Source organism: Hemiscyllium ocellatum, chromosome 19 (genome assembly GCF_020745735.1).
Source record: "Hemiscyllium ocellatum isolate sHemOce1 chromosome 19, sHemOce1.pat.X.cur, whole genome shotgun sequence".
Classification (NCBI taxonomy): domain Eukaryota; kingdom Metazoa; phylum Chordata; class Chondrichthyes; order Orectolobiformes; family Hemiscylliidae; genus Hemiscyllium; species Hemiscyllium ocellatum.
Window position 1 is genome coordinate 21,312,594 of NC_083419.1, and position 21,565 is coordinate 21,334,158.

Genomic DNA, 21,565 nt, shown 5'->3' on the forward strand with positions numbered 1-21,565 from the left:
TCATTGCTATTATGGTTTATTTTAATGATTTGATGTGCATTTTAATAAGGTACAACAGTCGTATCCATTACAGATGTGTTCACAGAATTGTGATCATGATTATTCATCAACTATTTACTATTTCTCTTCAGTTTTGGTTTAGGAGTCAAGGCTATAGGAGTGCTGATTGAAGTTAAAGTGAGGATCGCTGATTTACTATTAAACATGGGCATGACCAACAAATAGGGTTAGTACCAACCTGTAGCAAGATGACAGTCACGTTTTGTTTGATTATGCCAGATTTTCACAGTCGTGCTCTTAATTGAATCTCCTTTCTCTAACAGGTTGCAGAGACGTGAAAGTTGTTGCTTTGGTGGTCTGCACTTCTCTGCGAGGCTTGTCCAGGACTGTGACATTTTGAGTATTCTCTCCCAAAATGGTGATTTGCCAGTGCCAAGATCTGTCACCTGTATCCACTGGAACAGCCAGATCTTTCCATTTGAAATACTGAGATGGAAATATCAGAAAACATGGACTTGCAGGAGACAAGTGGAATGTAATCTGTTGTCTGACAAACAGCATTTCTTTAAACCCCTTTTCCATTATTGATTTTCAGACCAATATTAGTTGCAATCAAACAAAACCTTCACTGACAGAAGATTGGATTTTTCTCTTCGTCAGTGCAAAGATCTCCTTGCCTTCAGTGCAACTGAATAAGACTGTGAACCAAGGAAGCACTGTTTGCTCCCTTTTCTTCCTTGTAATCTGCACCTTATAAAGACTAGAAGCAGTGAATGTGATGGCATTGGAGGATAAACGAGACAAAAGCATGTCTTTCACACAGATGGTAATTGAAGAAGACTCCATGAGGAATGGACGGGGGCTGTCCGATCAGTGGGCCGACTCTGTGATGGTTCGACCCAGGACCACTGAAAGACACATCACAGTGCATAGGAGGCTTGTACTGGGCTTTGCCATTTCCATCTTGGGTCTCATCATAGTCACAATTATAGCCGTGCTTCTGAGTGTCAAGTTTGAAGAGTGCTCAAATGATGGCAGCACCAAGGTAGGGAATGCTACTATTTACAGTGGGGCCAAGTTCAACCAGACTCGAGAGAGCCTCAGCAATCCCAATCCTAGTAAAATTGCTGAAAAGCCATGGACACAGCTGAGACTGCCCACTTCAATAAAACCCTATCATTATGATCTGAACTTAACTGCTTTCATGGATAACTTTACTTTTACTGGAGAAATCTGCATTTGGATGCACTGTGTGAACCCTACAAAATACATAGTGCTGCATGCAGACAAGCTGCCAGTTGAAGGGGTTGAGGTCACTGTTGCAAATACCTCTGAACACCTTGGGATTAGAAAATATTTCCTATATCCACAGAATCAAGTTTTAGTGATTATGTTGACCAGGGAGCTGAAAGCACAGAAACACTACACTGCGACAATAAAATACAGTGCCAAAATAGCAGATGAATTACTTGGCTTCTTTCGGAGCTCCTACGTGACAAATGGAGAGAGAAGGTATGTTTGCCAAAAGTTAACTAGTTACTGAGCATTTTAGGTGATTAGAAAACATAACATAAATGTGAATTGAAGTGTTGAGCAATTTCATTACTCTTTAGCTTTTACGAAAAAGTGATTATCATACCAGATGATTGTAAAATCACAGAAAAGCTTAAAAGTGCAGATGGAATATAGAAACTAATTGAAATCAGCTTTTGAATATATTATGTAATCTTTAAAAAAAACTTTGGGATGACCCATTTTCTCAGTCATTGAGTTCAAGATTTGAAGGAAAACTGGTGGATTTTTCAATGATCCTAATTAGCACTACTTTGGATGTTTAACTATTATTCTTCAATTATTTAAAAGTTATTGTAATTTTGGATTGTTGTTGTTAATAGCAGGTGTGTTTTTTTAAACTCATTGGCATTTGCTAGATACAGACTCTCAACACATTCCATTAGTTTATCTGCACCAAGGAGAAATATCCCACATTCAGACTTGTTGTGTACCAGTGGTGTTACAACAAGACCATGTGTAGGTCTGTTGAAGATTAATCATTAGAGATTAATGGTTCAGAAACATTTCCATAACCACTGTACCATGCAAATACATTACTATAAAAAGACAAACTAAAAGGACCTGGGATCTCTTGGCTAATAATTCCTGTTAATTTGTTAACATTGTGCCAGTAGGGGCTGCTGTAATCATGTTTGTATATACTAGGGAACGTTGGGAAACCACAGATCCACAGAACTCTGCTATGATGACTTATCCTCCTGGTAATATTTCTAATTGTTGAATAGAATCAATGGGATAATTGAACCACAACATATTTTTTAAAAAACTTTTTTTATCATAATGGATTTATGCTGTGCACTGGCTATGGAGCTAATGAGGCAACAGTGCCTTCTCTGGATGGCCCTGTTGTTGATGCCAGATTCTCGTTTCTACAAAGTAAACAGCAGAGTTCTACTGCATATTTGTCATTAATATTGGTGTGAAAGATCAGGTTACACAAATGCCAAATGTGTATCATAAGGAGAAATGCATTGTTCTGCTTGAGGCTGATTTACAATTAGATTCAGGAATAATCATAGAGCCATAAAAATGTTTTAAAAAGTATTGATAGAAAACATAGTTAAATAAATTGGCAACTAATATATGTAGAATCTTCTGTTTGCACTTCAGATGCAGCAGTGCTGTACAGCAAGAACACAAAGTGTGCAAACAGTCTAGTGTTTATATTAAAAAGTTGCTGAGTTATTAGGTTAGCTTCCATTCAAATGGTTTAAATATGAATTATTACCAAGTTCCAATTTATTCTGCAATTGGTACAGCTGCAAGAGAAGTACAAATTTGGTAAATAATCATCCGAGACAAAGCAGACCACTTGATTGGCACCACACAAACATTCACTCTGTCCACCACCAACATACAGTAGCAACAGTGCGTACCATCTACAAGATGCATTGCGGAAATTCAGCAAGGCAGTGCCTTCCTAATTCATGACCACTAACATCCAGAAGGACAAAAGTAGCAGATACTTGGGGACACCACCACTTGCATATTTCCCTCCAGGTCACTCCCTCCTGACTTGGAAATGTATCACTGCTCCTGCAGTATTACTAGGTCAACATCCTGGAACTCCCTCCATAATGGCATCATGGATGTCCCTATGGCAAATGGATTGCAGTAGTTTAAGAAGGCAGGTCATCACCAGCCTCTCAAGAGTACTACAGATGGGTATTAAATGCTGGCCCAGCCAACAAAATTCACATCTCCAGAATGAATTTAAAAAAGTCCATCCTTTCCAAAAAATACCACAAATCATTTCATGACAGTAAGGAAAGAGAACATTGTAGGTTGAGCTCAATTGTGCTGATTTTTTTCGCAAAGATTGTTCAGATTTTGATTCCTGTTCGGTTTGATAGTCCAATTCTTCTGTCTGGAATTGGGTTTGACAAAATCAACTTTCCTTTGTGGATCATTTCATAAAATTGACCAGAAAGAATTGCTAAGTAATAACAATATTACATTCTAACTCTGACGGTCTGGAGTGTAGACCTGAAGAATTCATACTGACACTTCAAAGGTTTACTTTAAATAAAACGGACTCATCTTAATAACTCATTGTTTGCACTGTAATACTAACACTCAGGAAACCCCACAACCCCACATGGAGTTCTGCTTTAATGAACAGTCTCACGGTAACTTTCCCAAACATGTTAGAAGATAGCAATATTTTTCAACGACGAATAGAATTAAGGGAGTTTTACTAAACATCAGATTACAGCATATTAGACCTGGGAGTAGGTATGATTAATATTAAGGAAATAGTAAGGACTGCCAATGCAGGAAGTCAGAATTGACAAAATGTGAAGCTGGAAAAACACAGCAGCACTGGTGGAGCAGGATAGTTGACATTTCAGGTTTGTTATAATTAATAGGAATGCCGAAAATGAAAAATCCAAGTTTGCTTCCCGACTATTTTATGCAAAAGTTGTCTTACATTAATGCGGTATCTGAGGAGACTTTTTTTGAAGAGGAATTGGCAGTTTGCTCTGCATACTTTAATAAAAGCCAAAATACAGCAGGCGCTGGAAATCTGAAACAAGCACCGAGAATGCTGCAGACATTCATTACATCCGGCAGCTATTCCTGTCTCCACAGATGCTACCAGGCCTGAGTTTCTCCAGCATTCTCTGTGTTTGGGTCAACATAAATCATTCTTGCGGCTACCGGGAGAGATTAACAAATCAACTCATTTACTATTCGTGGGATTTTGCTGTGTACAAATTTGCCACAGCGTGTGATTAGAAAATACCAGTGACCATACTTGTAAAAAATCTGTTTGGTTTTGAAGCACTTTGGGAGGCCTTGAGGGAGTCAAATTCACTTTATATATGGAAACTATTTCTTTTAGCCATGCAGCATTAGCTCCAATTTTCTTCCTTTTCATGGAATGGGCTATTTATTGATCTTCTATATTAGTCATGGAAAAGTGCACTGATGCAATGAAAACAGTACTCTGATCTATGTGACTTTTCTAAATTTGCAAGCATCAAGAGAAGTGAAATATAAAGTATGCAAAACTTAACCGCAAGAGATCTGACTACAGGAGTAATAAAGAGGTGCTTATATATATTAAACTGGCTAAATGTAAGTTGGGTGAGTTAAAAAACTTTGTGAATCTCCTTGTGGAACACGCAGTGCCTGAGTTGTGCAGCAGTGCAGAATGTGCAAAGTTCAGCTAAATGGTTGTTTGATGGAGATCGAGCAGGAGTTACTTGTTGTGTAAGAGTGAATGTAAAACAAATGGCACAACCAGATGCATATATTTTAAAAGCAGAATAATGTGGATGCTGGTAATCTGAAATAGAGAGAAAATGCTAGAAATAATCAACTGGTCAGGCAGGTGAAAAGAAATCGAGTTAATGTTTAAGTAATGAAAGGTCATCAATCTGAAATGTTCCATGGATACTGAATATGCTTGCTGAATATGTCTTGCTGAATAAGTCTTGCTGAATATGTACAGCATTTTAAAAACTGAAGGAATTGCAGATGCTGTAAATCAGAAACAAAAAAACCCAGAAATTGCTGGAAAAGCTCAGCAGAACTGGCAGCATCTGTGGAGAGAAATCAGAGTTAATGTTTCAGGTCAAATGATCCTTCCACATATGCTGGCAGACCTGCTGAGTTTTTCCAGAAATTTCTGTTTTTGTGTATACACAGCATTTTCCTATTTTTGTTTCAGAATACACTTCAATTCTACTCTTTAGATGTAACTTTATTCAGATCTGAGTGTGAGCTGCCTTTAGTGATGAGATTTAAGGTTGCTTTGATCGATTTGGTTAGAGTCTATAATGTCAGCAAAGACTGAGTGGCATCTTCAGTAACAGTGAGGCTGGGTTAGTTTCAACGCATGCTTTTAACAGGAAGTGAGTTACCAATAGAGACATGGCCACAATGCAACCTCTTTCATAGGTCTGCTGTTTGCATCATTTAGTCAAGTTTTGTCATCTTTTGTATCCTCAGCATTGCTCTCAGATCTGCTGTGAGAAAATAGTAGAATTGTCTTTGACAATACATGATGAACTCTTTGTGCTTCTAAGCACGTCTCTACTAGACATGGCAATGATTTCTTTGCCTCCTTTTCTGTAATACCTTGCTTTGGGTTAAAACATCAGTATAGGTCAATAATGACAAAAAAAAAGTTCATTTCTCACTTGGACCAATGCTCATTTATTTAAACGTGTTTATGTTGATGCGGATATGAATTGTTATTGTTGTCTATGGGAAAATGTTAATAAGCAAAAATAACCCATTTAGCATTGAGGGAAAAATTCTATTCTCACTTCGTTTAGAGTCAGACTCAGAGAGATATACAGGATGGAAACAGACCCAACATGTCCATGCTGACCAGATATCCTAAATAAATCTAGTCCCATTTGCCCCATATCCCTCTAAACCCTTGCTATTTATATATCCATCCAGATGCCTTTTAAAAGTTGTAATTGTACCAACCTCCACCACTTCCTCTGGCAGCTCATTCCATACATGCGCCATCCTCTGCATGAAAAAGTTGCCTATTAGATCCTTTTTAAATCTTTGCCGTCTAACCTTAAACCTATGTCCTCTAGTTTTGGATGCCCCCACCCTGTGGAAAAGACTTAGCCTATTTACCTTATCTATGCCCCTCATGATTTTATAAACCTTTATAAGGTCACCCATCAGCCTCTGAAGCTCTGGGGAAAGTAGCCCCAGTCTGTTCAGCCTCTCCCTACAGCTCAAATCCTATAACCCTGGCAACATCCTTGTAAATCTTTTCTGAACCCTTTCAAGGACAAGTTACCAATGTATGCATTCTTACAGCATGTCTTGGTTTCAACCCCTCATTTTATCTTGGTGTGTTAATGATACATTGTCCATGATTTTTTTTGTCTCATGCATTTATCAGATTTTGTAGGGCTGATCACACAAAACAGCATTTACTATCCCTCTATAATTTGAAACAAAGGCCTGAGTCTTTTGATCTATCTAATTTGAAGTTATCCACTTTGTTAGGAAGAACAGATGTGGAGAATACTTTTTCAGTGCTAAGAGGTTGAAGAGAGGAGATGTACAGAGGAATCTGTGTCCTTGTTAGTAAGTGACTGAACGTTTAACATGCAGGTACACAAGCTATTAGGAAAGCTAATGTAACATTAGACTTAACCGCAAGAGGATCTGACTACAGGAGTAGTGAAATCTTGCTTCGATTGTATAGAAGTTAGGTTAGACCACACCTAGTGTAATGTGTGCAATTTTGGTCTCCATATCTCAGGAAGGATATTATTGCCATACAGGCAATGCAGTGAACATGTACCAGACTTGTTGTCCCATAAAGAGATTGAAAAATCTAAGCCTGTATTCTCTAGAGTTTTGAACAGATTATCTCATTGGAACCAATAAATGTTTAAAGGGGTAGACAGGGCAGATCCAGGTAAGATCAGGGAGTCTGAAACCAGGGAGAGCAGTTTGAAAGTATGGCTGATGCCACCTTAGGACTGAGATGAGGAGAAACCATTTAGTTAGAAACCTGTAAATTTTTGGGATTGTTTACCCAAAGAGCTGCGGCAGCTCAGTCTTTGAGAATGTTTGAAGTAGAGATTAAGGAATGCTGATTTATCAGTAGCAGAACAGGTTATGGGGATAGTGTGGATGAAAGGCGTTGAAGTGTTCGATCAACTCTGAGCATCTTAATTTGTGGAGCAGCAATGATGGGCTGAATGGCCTATTTTCCTTTGCTCCTATATGCTCAGCACACCTGAAAGCAGCCAGTCAGCTTACCATGCATTCAGAGTCTGCATGAGGGCATGCTTATTAAAGCACTCTATATTGTCTGTATTTCAGATCCGCAGTTCCTATTTGGAACATGGAAGCCCTATCTATGTAAGGATATTTTTTTCCATAATGGTCTTCCACAAGGGCCAGCTTTTTGTTTATGTTTTTGTGAATTTTAGCCTCAGCGGACAACCTTCTGAAGTTTGCCTCCAAACTTCCTCCCTTCACTCAACCCCAAAAATACGTCTTGCCAAAGTACTTGCAGAAAATGCAAAAGCTGTTTGCTCTGAAAGTCCCACCCTCCCATGAATCTGATTTTCTTTCAGCATGCACTTTGCAATGCGCTGAGATCCAAATGTAAAATGATACAGAGCTGATGGAACGACATTTAATAATTTTTAAGTAGCTTCAATTGAATGAGTATGGAGAAAGGCTCATTGGTCATTGCAAGTGTGTAATTAATGATCAGCTTGACTTCATGTCACCTGAAGATCATCCTTAAAAGGAGAAAAGAGAGGTAACCCAATGAGTGACAAGGATTGGTTGTTAACAATTGTCCTCAATTCTGTGGTTCTCAGGTTGTGTCTGTACCTCTGGACCAGGAGGCAAGAGAACACATTCACCCAGGCAGAGGAAGGTGATAGTAGATGGACTTTTGTTCAAGAAAGTAGCAGTGAACGTACACACTAACCTGGTAAGGAATGGCAGTGTAGAGAGATTGGATAATCATAACGAGGAGGAAGCAGTTTGATTATGGCAAGGAAACCGAAAATTAGTGAAATAACTTAAGTTGTCAGAAGAGTTACAAATATAAGTTGGAAGAGACTGGACAAGGGGAGAAAGAAATACATTCAGTTGGCCTGAAATAGCATTATCCTCGTATAATGCTATTTATGAATTTTAGAAGGAGACAGATATAGGAGGTAAATGCTGATCTTGCTGAAACACCCACATCCCATGGCATAATGAAAACAAGTGTTGGACATTATTGAGGAAGCCATATTTTCTGGTTTTCATCTGCAGGAACTGAAGTTAATACGATTCCAACAGCTCAGTAATTCAATGTCCTGTTTATGCTGTTGGCAAATATTTAAATTGCTCATTGCATTTTTTGTAACTGAACTACTTAAATGGACTATTAAGGACAACACTCAATTGATATGTTCTATTTACTGCAATGGAAAATATTGTGGGTTTAAATCAATTTGCTTACAGTAATTAGTCCAACAGTTCTATTATCATTTTGTTTCACAAATGACATGTGGAATGACAATTGAGGAATTGGTGTGGAATGGTGATGGGCAATTAAGGTATTAACTTTCATCAGAGATCAATATATAGATGTGTTCCTGACTGAAAATATAAACAGAAATTGCTGAAAATATTCAGGTCAGGTGCCACCCGTGGAGAGAGAAATAGTTGATCTTTCAAGTGCAAGTGACTAGTCAGTTACTGAAATAGTCCATGTCCAAGTCTGTGGCCAAACAAATACCAGGTAATGACTGTCTCCAATGTGACAGAATCCTACCTTCAACCCTTGATATTGAATGGCATTACCTTTGTTGAATCCTCATTTATCTATGTCGTAGGGTGGTCACTATTGAAAGGAGACAGAAGTGGGTACTGCAGATGCTGGAGATTAGAGTCAAGATTGGAGTGGTACTGGAAAAGCACAGCAGGTCAGGCAGCATCCGAGGAGCAGGAAAATCACCTTCAGGATCTTTGCCCGAAATGTCAATTTTCCTCGGATACTGCCTGACCTGCTGTGCTTTTCCATACCACTCTAATCTTGACCATTGATAGGAACTGAGCTGGACCAGTCTTAAGTGCTGAAGCTAAGAGAGCAAGTCATAGACTGGAAATTTTGCAACGAGTAACTCACTGCCTGTGTCCACAAAGCCTGTTCGTCACCTGCAGGCGCAAGTCGGAAGTCGGGCATGAGATAGAATAGTTAAGCTGAAGCATTGGAAAGTCAGTCATGATTTAAATTCACTCCCACTTCCCTTTTGTTTGTGGCATTATACAGCATTTTCCAAATCTGTGACCTTTATCAACGAGAAGGACAGAGCAGTAGATGCACAGAATGCCATCACCTGCAGGTTGCAAGTCAAACACCATCCTGTCTTAGAATTCTGTCACTCACTTCACAGTCTATGGGTCAAAATCCTCCCTAATGGCATTACAGGTCTACCTATACCATGTACAGTGACTCAAGAAGGAAGCTCACCATCCCCTTCTCAATGGAAACTAGGGATGGACAATAAATCCTATCTTGGCCAGAGATAACTGATGATGTTTGTGCAAATTTGGCAGAAAAGACTGAGAGGATAAGTGTTTTACATGCTAATGAGTTAAGCTTTGATGGTTGTTTCCACATAAAATATATTCTAATGAAAGGCAATGATGGTAGCAATCAATTTATGCCCACTGTATTGGGATGCGATGATTCTGCTCTTTCAGAGTATGAAAAACCAGAGAAGGAAGTACAGTCAAGCTTTCAACACAGAATTATTAAATATCATTCAGGCTTGGAAGGAGAACGCCAGTAGTTACTTTGTTCAAGAAGACAATCATGATCCAATGCTTATTCTGTGTTTGTACAAAGAGGAGCTCTATTGAATGAGTGTGGTCATATCTAAATATTCACTTGCGATAAAATTAGATGGTTTACTTATTCAGAATCGGCCTTGTCATACTACATTTTTCAGGTAACCACTTAAAAAGTCACCAGGAAGTCAATGGTTACATGTACACATCGCCAGAGTCCGAGGATTGCTCTCTCATTAAGGAGACAGGTGGTGGCTTAACCTGAGGGTTATCATACCTCCGGGGCAGGGAAAAGTTTGAGGAGGAATGCCCTTCTCATCCAGTGCGGAAATTGAATTCACACTGTTGGCATCCATCCAGCCAAACCCATAAGTTACATTATTATTTAATAGAAAGATGAATTATGACATGAGATCTGTCTACAAGCGTGATTGATGTTAAAAATATGCCTATGGAAAGCCTGCATTTGTAAATATGTGAAGATGCATATTACTTGCGCCTATTATTTAACACACAGAGAATAGGGGTTCCAATTACTCTAAGTACAGATACTAACAAATAAATGTTTAAGAAAAAAGATCAATTGTTTATTTTTAAGGACAACAAATAAAACCTGTAGAGCATGAAGAACACATTCTAGGTGTCTCTAATTAATTCCTCTATTCAGCAAACTGAATAGGCATTATAACCTGCCATGTTATTTACTAATTGACATTTTCCATTTTACGAATTCATGAATCAACTATTTATGTTCTTTTAGATCAGTCCAATAAGTGACACAAAATGGATGAAATCGTTATCTCCTCCCCGCTCCATGGCATCTCTTTCTAATAGCATGCAAAGTTAATGTGCAGGCCACATCATAAAGTTTTAAAATTTGCCTTTGTTTTTGATTTTGGCCCCTTATAATCGAGGGACATGCAATAAGTGGTTATGAGTTGCCTTTGATTTGGTCTGGCTCTGTGAGTGTAGCTTTACTACAAGTAATCCGGAGTTCTCGACTATATATGCTGAAAATTAGGTGGTTGGAGACGGGATAGTCATTTGCAAGATCCATTGAGTAGTTTTTTGAGGACAGGGCTGATGGTGACAGATTTAATGAAGGTCAGGATAATACCTGAAGAGAGAGATTACTATTTTGAATATCGACTAATGTTGGGACAAGCAGTGGGAATGGGATCGCAGGATCAGGAGGTGGGTCTTATGAACAAGTTGAGTCAGGGAGGACTTCAGAAGTGAAACAAAGGAAAGATACAAATTGAGGACTAGAGTGAAGGAAGCATTGAAGGAATTTTAGTGATGGATAGAATTCACTCCACCAACCTACTTATGTCTAGTGCCAATTCTCTGGTTCATCCTTTGATGCCATCTTCAATTTTTGTCCCAATTCTTCATTTTGTTCTCAGTCTGAGTAGAGAAACTAACTAATTAATACTGCTGAATTCTTTTCAAAGCATGATTTAGAACTGTTCTTGAGCTCTGTATGATGTCTCAACATCTTTATCATTGCATATTATCCATTTAATTGAGTTTTATAGTATTCATTATTTGTGTGTTACAGAATCTCAGCTAGAACCATTCTCCACTGATTTTTCCTGATAGTCACATTTATCAGGGCCTTGGTTGAGCACCTCACTGAAAGGGAGTGTTTTTTGTTTTAGTGCAGTGTGCCCTCAACATTGTAATAGATTACCAACTTTGATTTTTATGCTTGAGCCCTGGAGTGAGACTTGAACCCAAAACCTGTGTGTCTCAAAGGCAAAAGTGCAACCAACTGAGGTACAATGAGACTAAAAATATCCCAAACATTTGAAGACCTACATTTCAGGTCGTATTAATGGAAGAAGATTTGGGTATAGAGTATTCCCTGGACTTGCTTTTGCACTATCACCATATCTTTGATTTGTGTGTAGCAGAAATCCATTGATACATTTGAGCTTGATTAGTGCTGCACTTCTGACTGAATAACAGCAGCTCCAGCTAAATTCCTGGCCCTGATCATATGCCTATCTCACGAACCCATTTTCAACTGAGGAATAAGGTAGTCTTCCTCATTTTAAATTCTGGTCTTGGAATAATGATGGGAATAAAACATTTAGTGAAGATAGTGGTCATGTTACTGGACTGGTAATCTACATGCTTGAATTTATTAAGATTAGATTACTTACAGTGTGGAAACAGGCCCTTCGGCCCAACAAGTCCACACCGACCCGCCGAAGCGCAACCCACCCATACCCCTACATTTACCCCTTACCTAACACTACGGGCAATTTAGCATGGCCAATTCACCTGACCCGCACATCTTTGGACTGTGGGAGGAAACCGGAGCACCCGGAGGAAACCCACGCAGACACGGGGAGAACGTGCAAACTCCACACAGTCTGTCGCCTGAGGCGGGAATTGAACCCGGGTCTCAGGTGCTGTGAGGCAGCAGTGCTAACCACTGTGCCACCATGCCGCCCACTATGTTCTGGGTACCTTACTTCAAATCCTACCACAGCAGTTGGTGGAATTTAAATTCAATTAACTAATCTGGTTAGAGGGCTTGTTTAAGTAACCCTAACTACTATCATCAACTGTTGGAAAAAAACATTTGTTCAGTAGTTCTCTTTCGGGAAGAAAATCTGCAGTCCTAACCCAGCCTGATCTGCATATGGTTCCAAGGTGCAGACAGACTGGAGCAGCAAGGGATTGTTTCCAAGTGAAGCTGGTTGGTTTGTGGACTAGGGAACAGTTATCCATGACAATGAATCTATATCTGCCAATAGCAACATGATTGGTTGTCAATTAACTGAACACCTTGGGCAGTAAACAAGACAGAGAAAACCAGTCAGATCAAAACAGGTCTGCAGCAGATAGAAATTCTGCTTCTCAGTTCTCAGCAGCAAGCCACTTTAAACTTGAAGAAAACCAGTTTACCTTATTAATAAAAGTTGCAACTTGTGTGTAGGGATAAGGATAGATTAGGATAAACCAGAGATCTTTCAGAAATGAAACAACCAACCTGTGCCAAGACACTGGAAGGTGTGTGTGTGTGTGTGTGTGTATGTAAGGAGGAGTTTATAAAGAGTTTGGCGTTTTAATCTGTAGAGGTTACTTAATTTAGCTTAATATGATTACCTGTAATGACTAGTGATTGTTGCGAAGCACAGAATCCTGGTCCATGTGTTCTATCAATTTGAATCTGAAAATCAGTTTGGGGGTGGGTTTTGCATAATTCTTTTAAAAATGTTAACTTTTAACATGACTCTGACAACAGTGGGACTTGATAACGCTGTGAGTTGTAACAAATAATAGTCAGGATTTTTATCAAACGTTTTTCTGTTTCGCTTGTGAAGGCTGATATTCTGGCTCCGCATTTCTGATACATTTTCTTTTTTTTTGTCTCAAGTGCTAAAATTCTGGGTATTTCTTTTCATCCCTATTGTTAGGGATCATTACCGGCCAACTTCTCACAGATTCCTGGACTGCCAACTTGTATTGAAAGCAATCCCCTCCAGAATAATGCAGCGCTTTAACATGGCTGCATTTTCATGACTAAAGTTACAACGTTTTCTTGTATCTTTTAACTTTGATTAGATTTTAATAATTTATCAATTTGTATGCTGTCTGTCATTGTTCAGACAAAAATGTGTTGGCTTCCAAATGATAAATGCTCAGAAGTGATCAGCTGATGTCCTAAACTAGCCAAATTAGATGTAAATAATGCAATACTCTTGCAAGAATTTTGTTACAGTCATCAATCTTTTCATGCAAATTCCTTAATGCTTAGATAAAGTGGAGCTCAGAGTCCAACAAAGTGTAAGTGAATAGATTAAGTAACAGGGAGCATTATCAAAATTCTAATTCTACTCCAGAATTCAGATGAAAGTTTGTTCTTTTGGATATCAACTGGCAATGTATTCACTGCAGGACTGTGTTTATTCATGTTCATTGCTTTCATGCCTTGTGTGACCCAAGCTTTGAGTATTGTGCTCTTCCATCCTGAGATGTGTGCCCAGATTTGGAAATAACACTGCACTCCAGATGGGGTCTGAACAGGATTCTGTACTACTGAAGCTAAGCTTCCTCTCCATTGTATCTAAGCCCCCCTTGATTAAAAGACCAACCTTTCATTAACCATTTTAATTATATTTTCTACAAGTGCACTAACTTCTAATGAGTTATACCCAAATGCTTTTTCTTCTCTACAGTTCCGAGTTCTTAGTCCCTAAAAATACTATATTTGTCATGTTTTGTCACTTTTTAAATCGTTGTCAAAATTCCCAGTGCTGGTTTGATAATGAATCACAAATAATCAGATTAATTGCCCAATTAGCATCGTGAATCTTTTCTATTCCTGACCTGTAAATTAGATACTTCCTTCTCCTTCTGCTCACTGCAGCCAATATTTCTTTCTTAGTTTGCTTTCTAATTTCTCTGTCTCTTCGTCCAGAATGTTCCCACGGGTTTTGGAACCCCATCATCATTCTGACGTTGCTGGGGTGGATCCTGAGCCAGCAGTTCTTGATAGTGAGGCAGGCTTTGCAACTTTCCGTGACTCGCTCTGCATGGCTGCCTCCAAACTCACCGTCCTAACAAGGACACCAGGTGGATTATTGACTCTGTGAGTTCAATCCGAGTACAAACAGGCCTAGAAACACAGCAGGCCCCATTGCAGCGGCAGGGGATAGGGGATGGCAGTGGGGGACAATTGATACAGGCCCGTGACTGTGTGCCCACATGGTGCCCTTTGCTGGTCTGCCCATTGTACTTAAAAAGCCGAGACATCATCTGGAAGTGATTTCTGGTGGAGTAGAAACCCAGGCAATACCCCATTAGTTTTGGCCATTACTGTAGCCTTTGTTTAGTTCAGGTCCTCTTTGTGGTGCCTGGTCTGTTATACAGTGGCCACCCCCACTCAGCTGGTGGTCTCTGATAGGCACTCTGCTCATGGCGGACAGGCTGAAAAATTGCCCCTACAGAGCTTCTAAGCAAGCTAGGTGCCTCCATAGATCAATAAGCTGACTTGCTTCATGCACTAGGAAAGGTTCCCTTTGTTGGGAGTATGTCAGTGCAGCTCCCTGTTATTTCCCAGTCACCCATCCATAACCTTGGTGCCAGGATAGATCATTCTTTCCCCCTCTATCAGAATGTAGACAATAAGAAAAACTTAAACTTGAGCAGCCATTTATGTACTGTAATGTAAAGGGTGAATGAGAATACATGATGTTTACACCATTGGTCAAGCCAGCAATGCCCATGATGTTTTGAACAATCATTGGGAGGTGATGTCAGATCACTTGACTACTAAGTGATACTTCTGTCTTGCAGCCATGCTGCAAACCTTCAGTCTGTCTGTGACCAGTTATTAACACAACGTTTCTTTTTATAAACAACAAAAAAACAATTTTTTGGTTATTATTAGTGATTTTTGTGGGATTTGTATGGACAATTTGGCTTCTAAGTTCCTTGAGCTGAAACTTTAACTGCAGTTCTAAAGATTTTTGGTGCACCTGAGATCAGGGACAGTTGTTGTGTCTTCTTTCTTTTCTACTTTGTATATTAAAACGAAGGGACAGGATTGATTCTTTTTACAATTTGGGGACTCATGAAAAGTTCTCACTCAGTTAATTGACTGAGAAGAGATGGTGGTGGTTTTACCATTCTCAGCTAGATCGAGGTGAAACATACTCATTCATGGTTGGCATTGTTTACAATAATTGTACAGAGCCACTTCATTTATATTAACCTGTGGTTATTACTCTGAGAATTAATTCTGAGAATGTTCAATTGGGAAGGTATTATTACATTTCAGACAAATCACTTTGACCAGCACTATTATTATTCCTTATTCCTCGTTTGCTATTTTTAGAAGATAGTAAGGGGAATATTTTAGCAAAAACAGGCAGCTTGTAGTTGAGGAAGGGTTTTGGTGGAGCTACAGCCTTAAAAATCAGATTCTCAATCTAAACCCACCTCCAATCTATCCATCACTGGCTTTACCTGAGGCAGGTGACAAGCCAGCTCCAAGAAGGTAGTTCAGGATGTTGTGAAACTCGAAAGGGTTCAGACCAGAGTTACAAGGATGTTGCTGGGATTGGAGGGTTTGAGCTATTGGGAGAGGCAGAATAGGCTAGGGCTGTTTTCCCTATAGCGTCGGAGGCTGAGGGTTGACCTTATCGAGGTTTATAAAATCATGAGGGTCATGGATAGGATAAATAGACAAGGTCTTATCCCTGGAATAGGGGAGTCCAAAACTAGAGGGCATTAGGTTTAAGGTGAGAGGGGAAAGACTTGAAAAGGATCTAAGCGGCAACAGTTTCAAGCAGAGGGTGGTGCGTGTATGGAATGAGCTGCCAGAGGAAATGATGGAAGCTGACACAATTGCAGTATTTACAAGGCATCAAGATGGGTATATGAATAGGAAGGGTTTAGAGAGATATGGGCCAAATACTGGCAAATGGGACTAGATTAATTTAGGATATCCGGTTGGTGTGGACAAGTTGGATTAAAGGATCTGTTTCCGTGTTTTACAGCTCTATGACTCTATAACTCTGGTACTTTAAACACAGTGAGATGGCTGGGACTGATTTCCCATTCGGAATATTTTAGAAATGATGAAGAGTGAAGGCAGGCTGGTGATTTGACATCATATCTGAGTTCTATAATTCAGGACAGCCCTCTGTGATATTGCAGGAAATGATAAATTATATGTGTATGTCATTTTCATATGTTGTCATGCAGAAGGAGGTTCTTTGGCCCATTGTGTCTGCACCAGCTCTCTCAGCATCTTGTCTTAATGCCAAACCCCTACCATTTCCCTGCAGCTGTTTGGTTCTATTTAAGCAAAGCATCAATTTGCCCTCTGAATGCCTCCATTGATTCTGCCTCCAGCACTTTTCCAGGTAGTGCATCCCGTACCCTAATCATTTGTGATGTGTAAAGGTTTTTTTGTCATCTTGCGTTTGCTTCTTTAGCAAAACCCTTTAAATCTGTGCCGTCTGGCACTTAATCTATTTATAAGAAGTAAATAACTCCCTATTCACTGTCCAGACCCTCATGCGTTTGAAAACTTCTGTCACATCTTCTCTTAGTTTGTTCTACTCTAAGGAAAACAGTCTCAGCTTCTCCAATCATTCTGCATTATTGAAGTGTCTCATCTTTGGAAGCATATTTGCAGATCTCTTCTGCACTCTCCCCTGTATAATCACATCCTTTCCAGAAATGTACACAATACTCCAGCTGGGGTCTGACCAGTATCATATAAGTTCATCATAATCTTCCTGCTTTTGAACAAAAGTCTGCTACTTATGAAGCTTAGAATACTGTCTACATTATTAACAGATCTCTCGACCTGTCCTACTAACTTTAATGACTTACAATACATACAGAGTGGAGTGTCTAATGCTGGAAAAGCACAGCAGGTCAGGCAGCATCTGAGGAGCAGGAGAGTCAATGTTGAGGGCATAAACCCTTCATCAGGACCATTCCTGATGAAGGTCTTATGCCCTGAACGCTAATTCTCCTTCTCCTTAGATGCTGCCTGACCTGCTGTGCTTTTCCAGCACCATATTTTCGACTCTGATCTCCAGAATCTGCAATTCTGATGTTCTCCATATAATACATAGATCTAGTCACTCACTCTTACACACCATTTATGATAAAAATCCTTCCTTTTGTACTGTCCATGTTCTTTGTACTAAAGTGCATCACCTTACACTTCTCTGCTTTAAATTTTGCCTGCTATCTAACGACCCACGCCACCAATTTGTCCTTTTGAAGTTTCGCACAGTTTACAGTTCTTCCGTGTCTTCTGTTGACTACAATCTTTTAAACTGTCCTGTGAAAACCAAGTTTCCCAATATGAATCCCTTGGAAAGTCCATTACAAAAATTTCTCCAACCTGAAAATATCCATTAACTATTAAATTCGGTTTCCTATTATTCAGCCAATCTTGTTGCTGTTGTCCATTTTATTCCATGACATGATAAGTTTCCTCACAAATCTGTTGAATGATATTGTCTCAAATATTTTGTATTGGAATTCACTAATACCTTGTCAGAGTCAATGCTTAGTAGCTGTCTTTGCTGCTTTCCATTTCAACCAACCAGAAGGTTTCTGCCAGGTGTCAAAAGAAAACATTTTTAAGTATATAACAATTTGAAGGAAAGAAAATCATGTAAAAGTAAAGGTCACCATAGTGTGTTTTCTCTCTCTCTCTCTCTCTCTCTCTCTCGAGAGAGAGACAGAGAGAGACAGAGAGAGAGAGCTGGTGGAAGGTTTAACCTGAGGGTCACCTTAACTCAGATAAGGGATCCTCATGGTGACCTCAGCTAGCCTGGAAAATGAACTCCATTGTAAGTATTGTCTGCATTGTAAACCAGTTATCCAACTAATCAGCCCTCTGTTAATTCAGGAACAACTTCATGCAGTTTCTCTAAACCTAAATGAAAATAGAATCACCTGAAGAGCATAGAGATGGTGAAAAAGTAAATTTGATCTGAGTATTTCCCCCACTCAACTTCTTCAGAAACTTAGAAGTGTCTGAAAGGATCTCTGAGATTTCAGATTTTTTTATTGGATTTGTAACAGATTTATGTATTAGGTCTAGGTCATCTATTTGAAGTATCTTGTTTTTTCTTTTCCTAATTCTGTGTATCTTTATAACAGGAAAGTAAATCTGTTCAAGTACTTTTTAACCTGTCTTACAGTATATTCATGTTTTTGCTTTTGAATGAGGCAGGAGAATGCGATGATATATTTTTTAAGAAGCAGTAGTAGATGCTAAACTAAATGTGGCATGTGCAAGAGCACTTGGCCTATTTGTGGACGCTGTCTTTCTATTAGAGAACCCAGGTTCTTGTGAGATGGATGATAGAATTAGATGCGGTAATACAAGATAGTTGAAGGCATTGATTGTCTGAAGAAGAGTTAGATTTACCAGATTATAGAATAGTTACTGTGAACAGTGGAGAAGAGAAAAATCAATATTCATCTAATTATTTGTAAGTTGAAGATACTATGCTAGGGTAATCTCAGTGAAGCAAAAGTATATTTATATTGAGAATTTTTGATTTACATAGCTAACCCTAGTTTAATTCTAAGGAGGTCATAAAGGAATCTGGGCAAGGGACATGGTTTGTTAGCATCTATTTCCAAGACTGATTCCGCAGTGAGGTAGCACACTTAATGGTGAATTGCATTGGATATCATGCAGTGCAGACTTGAGTGTGCACATCGTGAGTATGGACCAGTATACAGAGTAGGCAGATCCCAACATCAGTCTGTGTGCAAAGCTCATTTTACAACAGTGATGCCATTTTGAAGTGCAGCCCTTTAGCCAATCCCCCTCTCTTAACCTCGCACAACTGACCAGACATTTAGCAGCAGGAATACCCCTGACAAGTGCTGCTTAAAGTGATCATCATTATTTATTAGTTACTTAGAGTCATAGAGATGTACAGGATGGAAACAGACCCTTCAGTCCAAGTCACTCAGATATCCTAACCTAGTCTAGTCCCATTTGCCTCCACTTGGACCATGTCCCTCTAAACCCTTCCTGTTCATATACCCATCCAGGTGCCTTTTAAATGCTGTGGTTGTACTAGCCGCCACCATTTCCTCTGGCAGCACATTCAATACACACACCAGCCTCTGCGTGAAAAAGTTGCCCCTTAGGGCCCTTTTAAATTTTCCCCCTCTCCCTCTAGTTCTGGACTCACATACCCCAGGGAAAAGACCTTATCTATTTATCCTATCCATGACCCTCATTATTTTATAAAGCCCTTATTATTTATTCCATAAGGTCACCCCTTCAGCATCTAGTGCTCCAGGGAAAATGATCCCTGCCTATGAAGCCTTTCTCTGTATCTCAAACCCTCCAACCCTGTCAACATCCTGGTAAATCTTTTCTGCACCCTTTGAAGTTTCATAACATATTTCCGACAGGAGGGAGACCAGAACTGCACACAACATTCCAAAAGTGGCCTAACCAATGTCCTGTACAGCCGCAACATGACCTCCCAGCTCCTATACTCAATGCTCTGACCAATAAAGGAAAGCATACCAAATGCCTTCTTCACTATCCTATCTACCTGTGACTCTACTTTCAAGGAATTATGAACCTTCACTCCAAGGTCTCATTGTTCAGCAACACTCCTCAGGACCTTACCATTAAGTGTATAAGTCCTGCAGCGATTTGCCTTTCCAAAATGTAGCATCTCACATTTATCTAAATTAACTTTATCTGTTGATTGATTTCTTCTGGCTGTTGATACAATTCAACAGAGGTCTAATGCTTTCTGTGATTGTTCCTATGGGAACTAATAATTTTTACAAGGAATGATGTGGCAGGGGCTGGAAGGACCTTATGCGAGCCACTCCTAGTACTGAACATTGTGCGCAATGGTAGCCGTACAACATGAAGCAGTCCTGCAGTCTGCGTTGTGATCTCTGTGATCCCCTCACCAGATCTTGAAGCTATATGTTTTAGCTCCTTTGTGTTCTGCCAGCAGTAACGTGTACATCCAATTATACAGTCAGTAACCAGAACACAGCGGAATCAATAAAATCTGTACAAGATCACTTATTGAGACAGTACTCTAAATGAACATCGCAAGGCTTTTCTTCAGTTACAGTGAAATAACCTTTACAAATTGAGACACATGATACTTGTGCAACGTACTACAAATTTACATAATCCAGTTAGACTATTTGTCATTTTTTAAGCACCCTGTTTACAGTTATTAATCCTAATATTTTTAATTATTGATCCTAATTATCTTTGAATTTTGGTGCATTAGGCTTTCCAATACTGTCTTCACAGGCTAAAGAGCTAAATCAGCTTCATTCTAAGGGCATTTTTATGCCAGGTTAATCAATCTGTTTGTGATCTCTTGACTTTAGAATCTGAAACTTTGAAAATATCAATTCCTTTTAAAATAAATCTTCAGTTTGGTGGTGCTGTTAAATCCCATGGGAGGTACCTAATAAACTTATTCTACTTTCTTCCAGCTACCTTGCAGTGACACAGTTTTCTCCAACGCATGCCCGTAAGACATTTCCATGTTTGGATGAACCAGTGTACAAAGCCACATTTAAAATCGCCATCAAACACCAAGAATCTTACTTGGCACTATCTAATATGCCAGTCGATGCCATAATTCATGAGGAAGATGGATGGATCACAGAACAATTTTCACCAACACCTCGAATGTCCACGTACTATCTGGCTTGGGCAATTTGCAACTTCACATATAAGGAGACAGTTACCAAAAGTGGCATTACTGTAAGTTTGTGTTAGCATTTTAATAAGAGAGCTCATATCACTATTAAATAACATAATGGTATGATAGAAATCAAAAATGCTGGAAATTTGTAATAAAAACAAATATAAAATGTCATAATATGTGATGGTTTATAGAGATAAACAAGAATTTACTGGAAATCTGTATTAAAACAAATATAAATTATCATACTATGTGATGGTATATAGAGACAAAACAAAAATGCTGAAAATAGAGTCATAAAAACATGGAGAACAGAAAAATTCCCTTTAGCCCATCATTCCGTACCATTCAAAAACAGCTTCCTAACCATTCCAATTCCGTTTTCCAGTGCTTGGCCATAGCCCTGTATGCTGTGGCATCACAATTGTACATCTTAACATTATTTGAATGTTATGAGGGTTTCTGCCTCTCCCACCCTTACAGGCAGT

At 39.2% G+C, this 21,565-nt stretch overlaps 1 protein-coding gene across 1 annotated transcript in view; it reads left to right on the forward strand.

The window, feature by feature from the left end:
* Positions 1 to 639: 639 nt before the first annotated feature.
* Positions 640 to 21,565, forward strand: part of LOC132824658 (thyrotropin-releasing hormone-degrading ectoenzyme-like) — a 106,766-nt gene continuing 85,840 nt past the window's right edge. The window contains exons 1-2 of the mRNA XM_060839293.1: positions 640 to 1,512; positions 20,863 to 21,136. Coding sequence (XP_060695276.1) covers positions 779 to 1,512; positions 20,863 to 21,136 — 1,008 coding nt within the window. The 5' untranslated portion in view covers positions 640 to 778. The remainder of the gene's footprint in view (positions 1,513 to 20,862; positions 21,137 to 21,565) is intronic.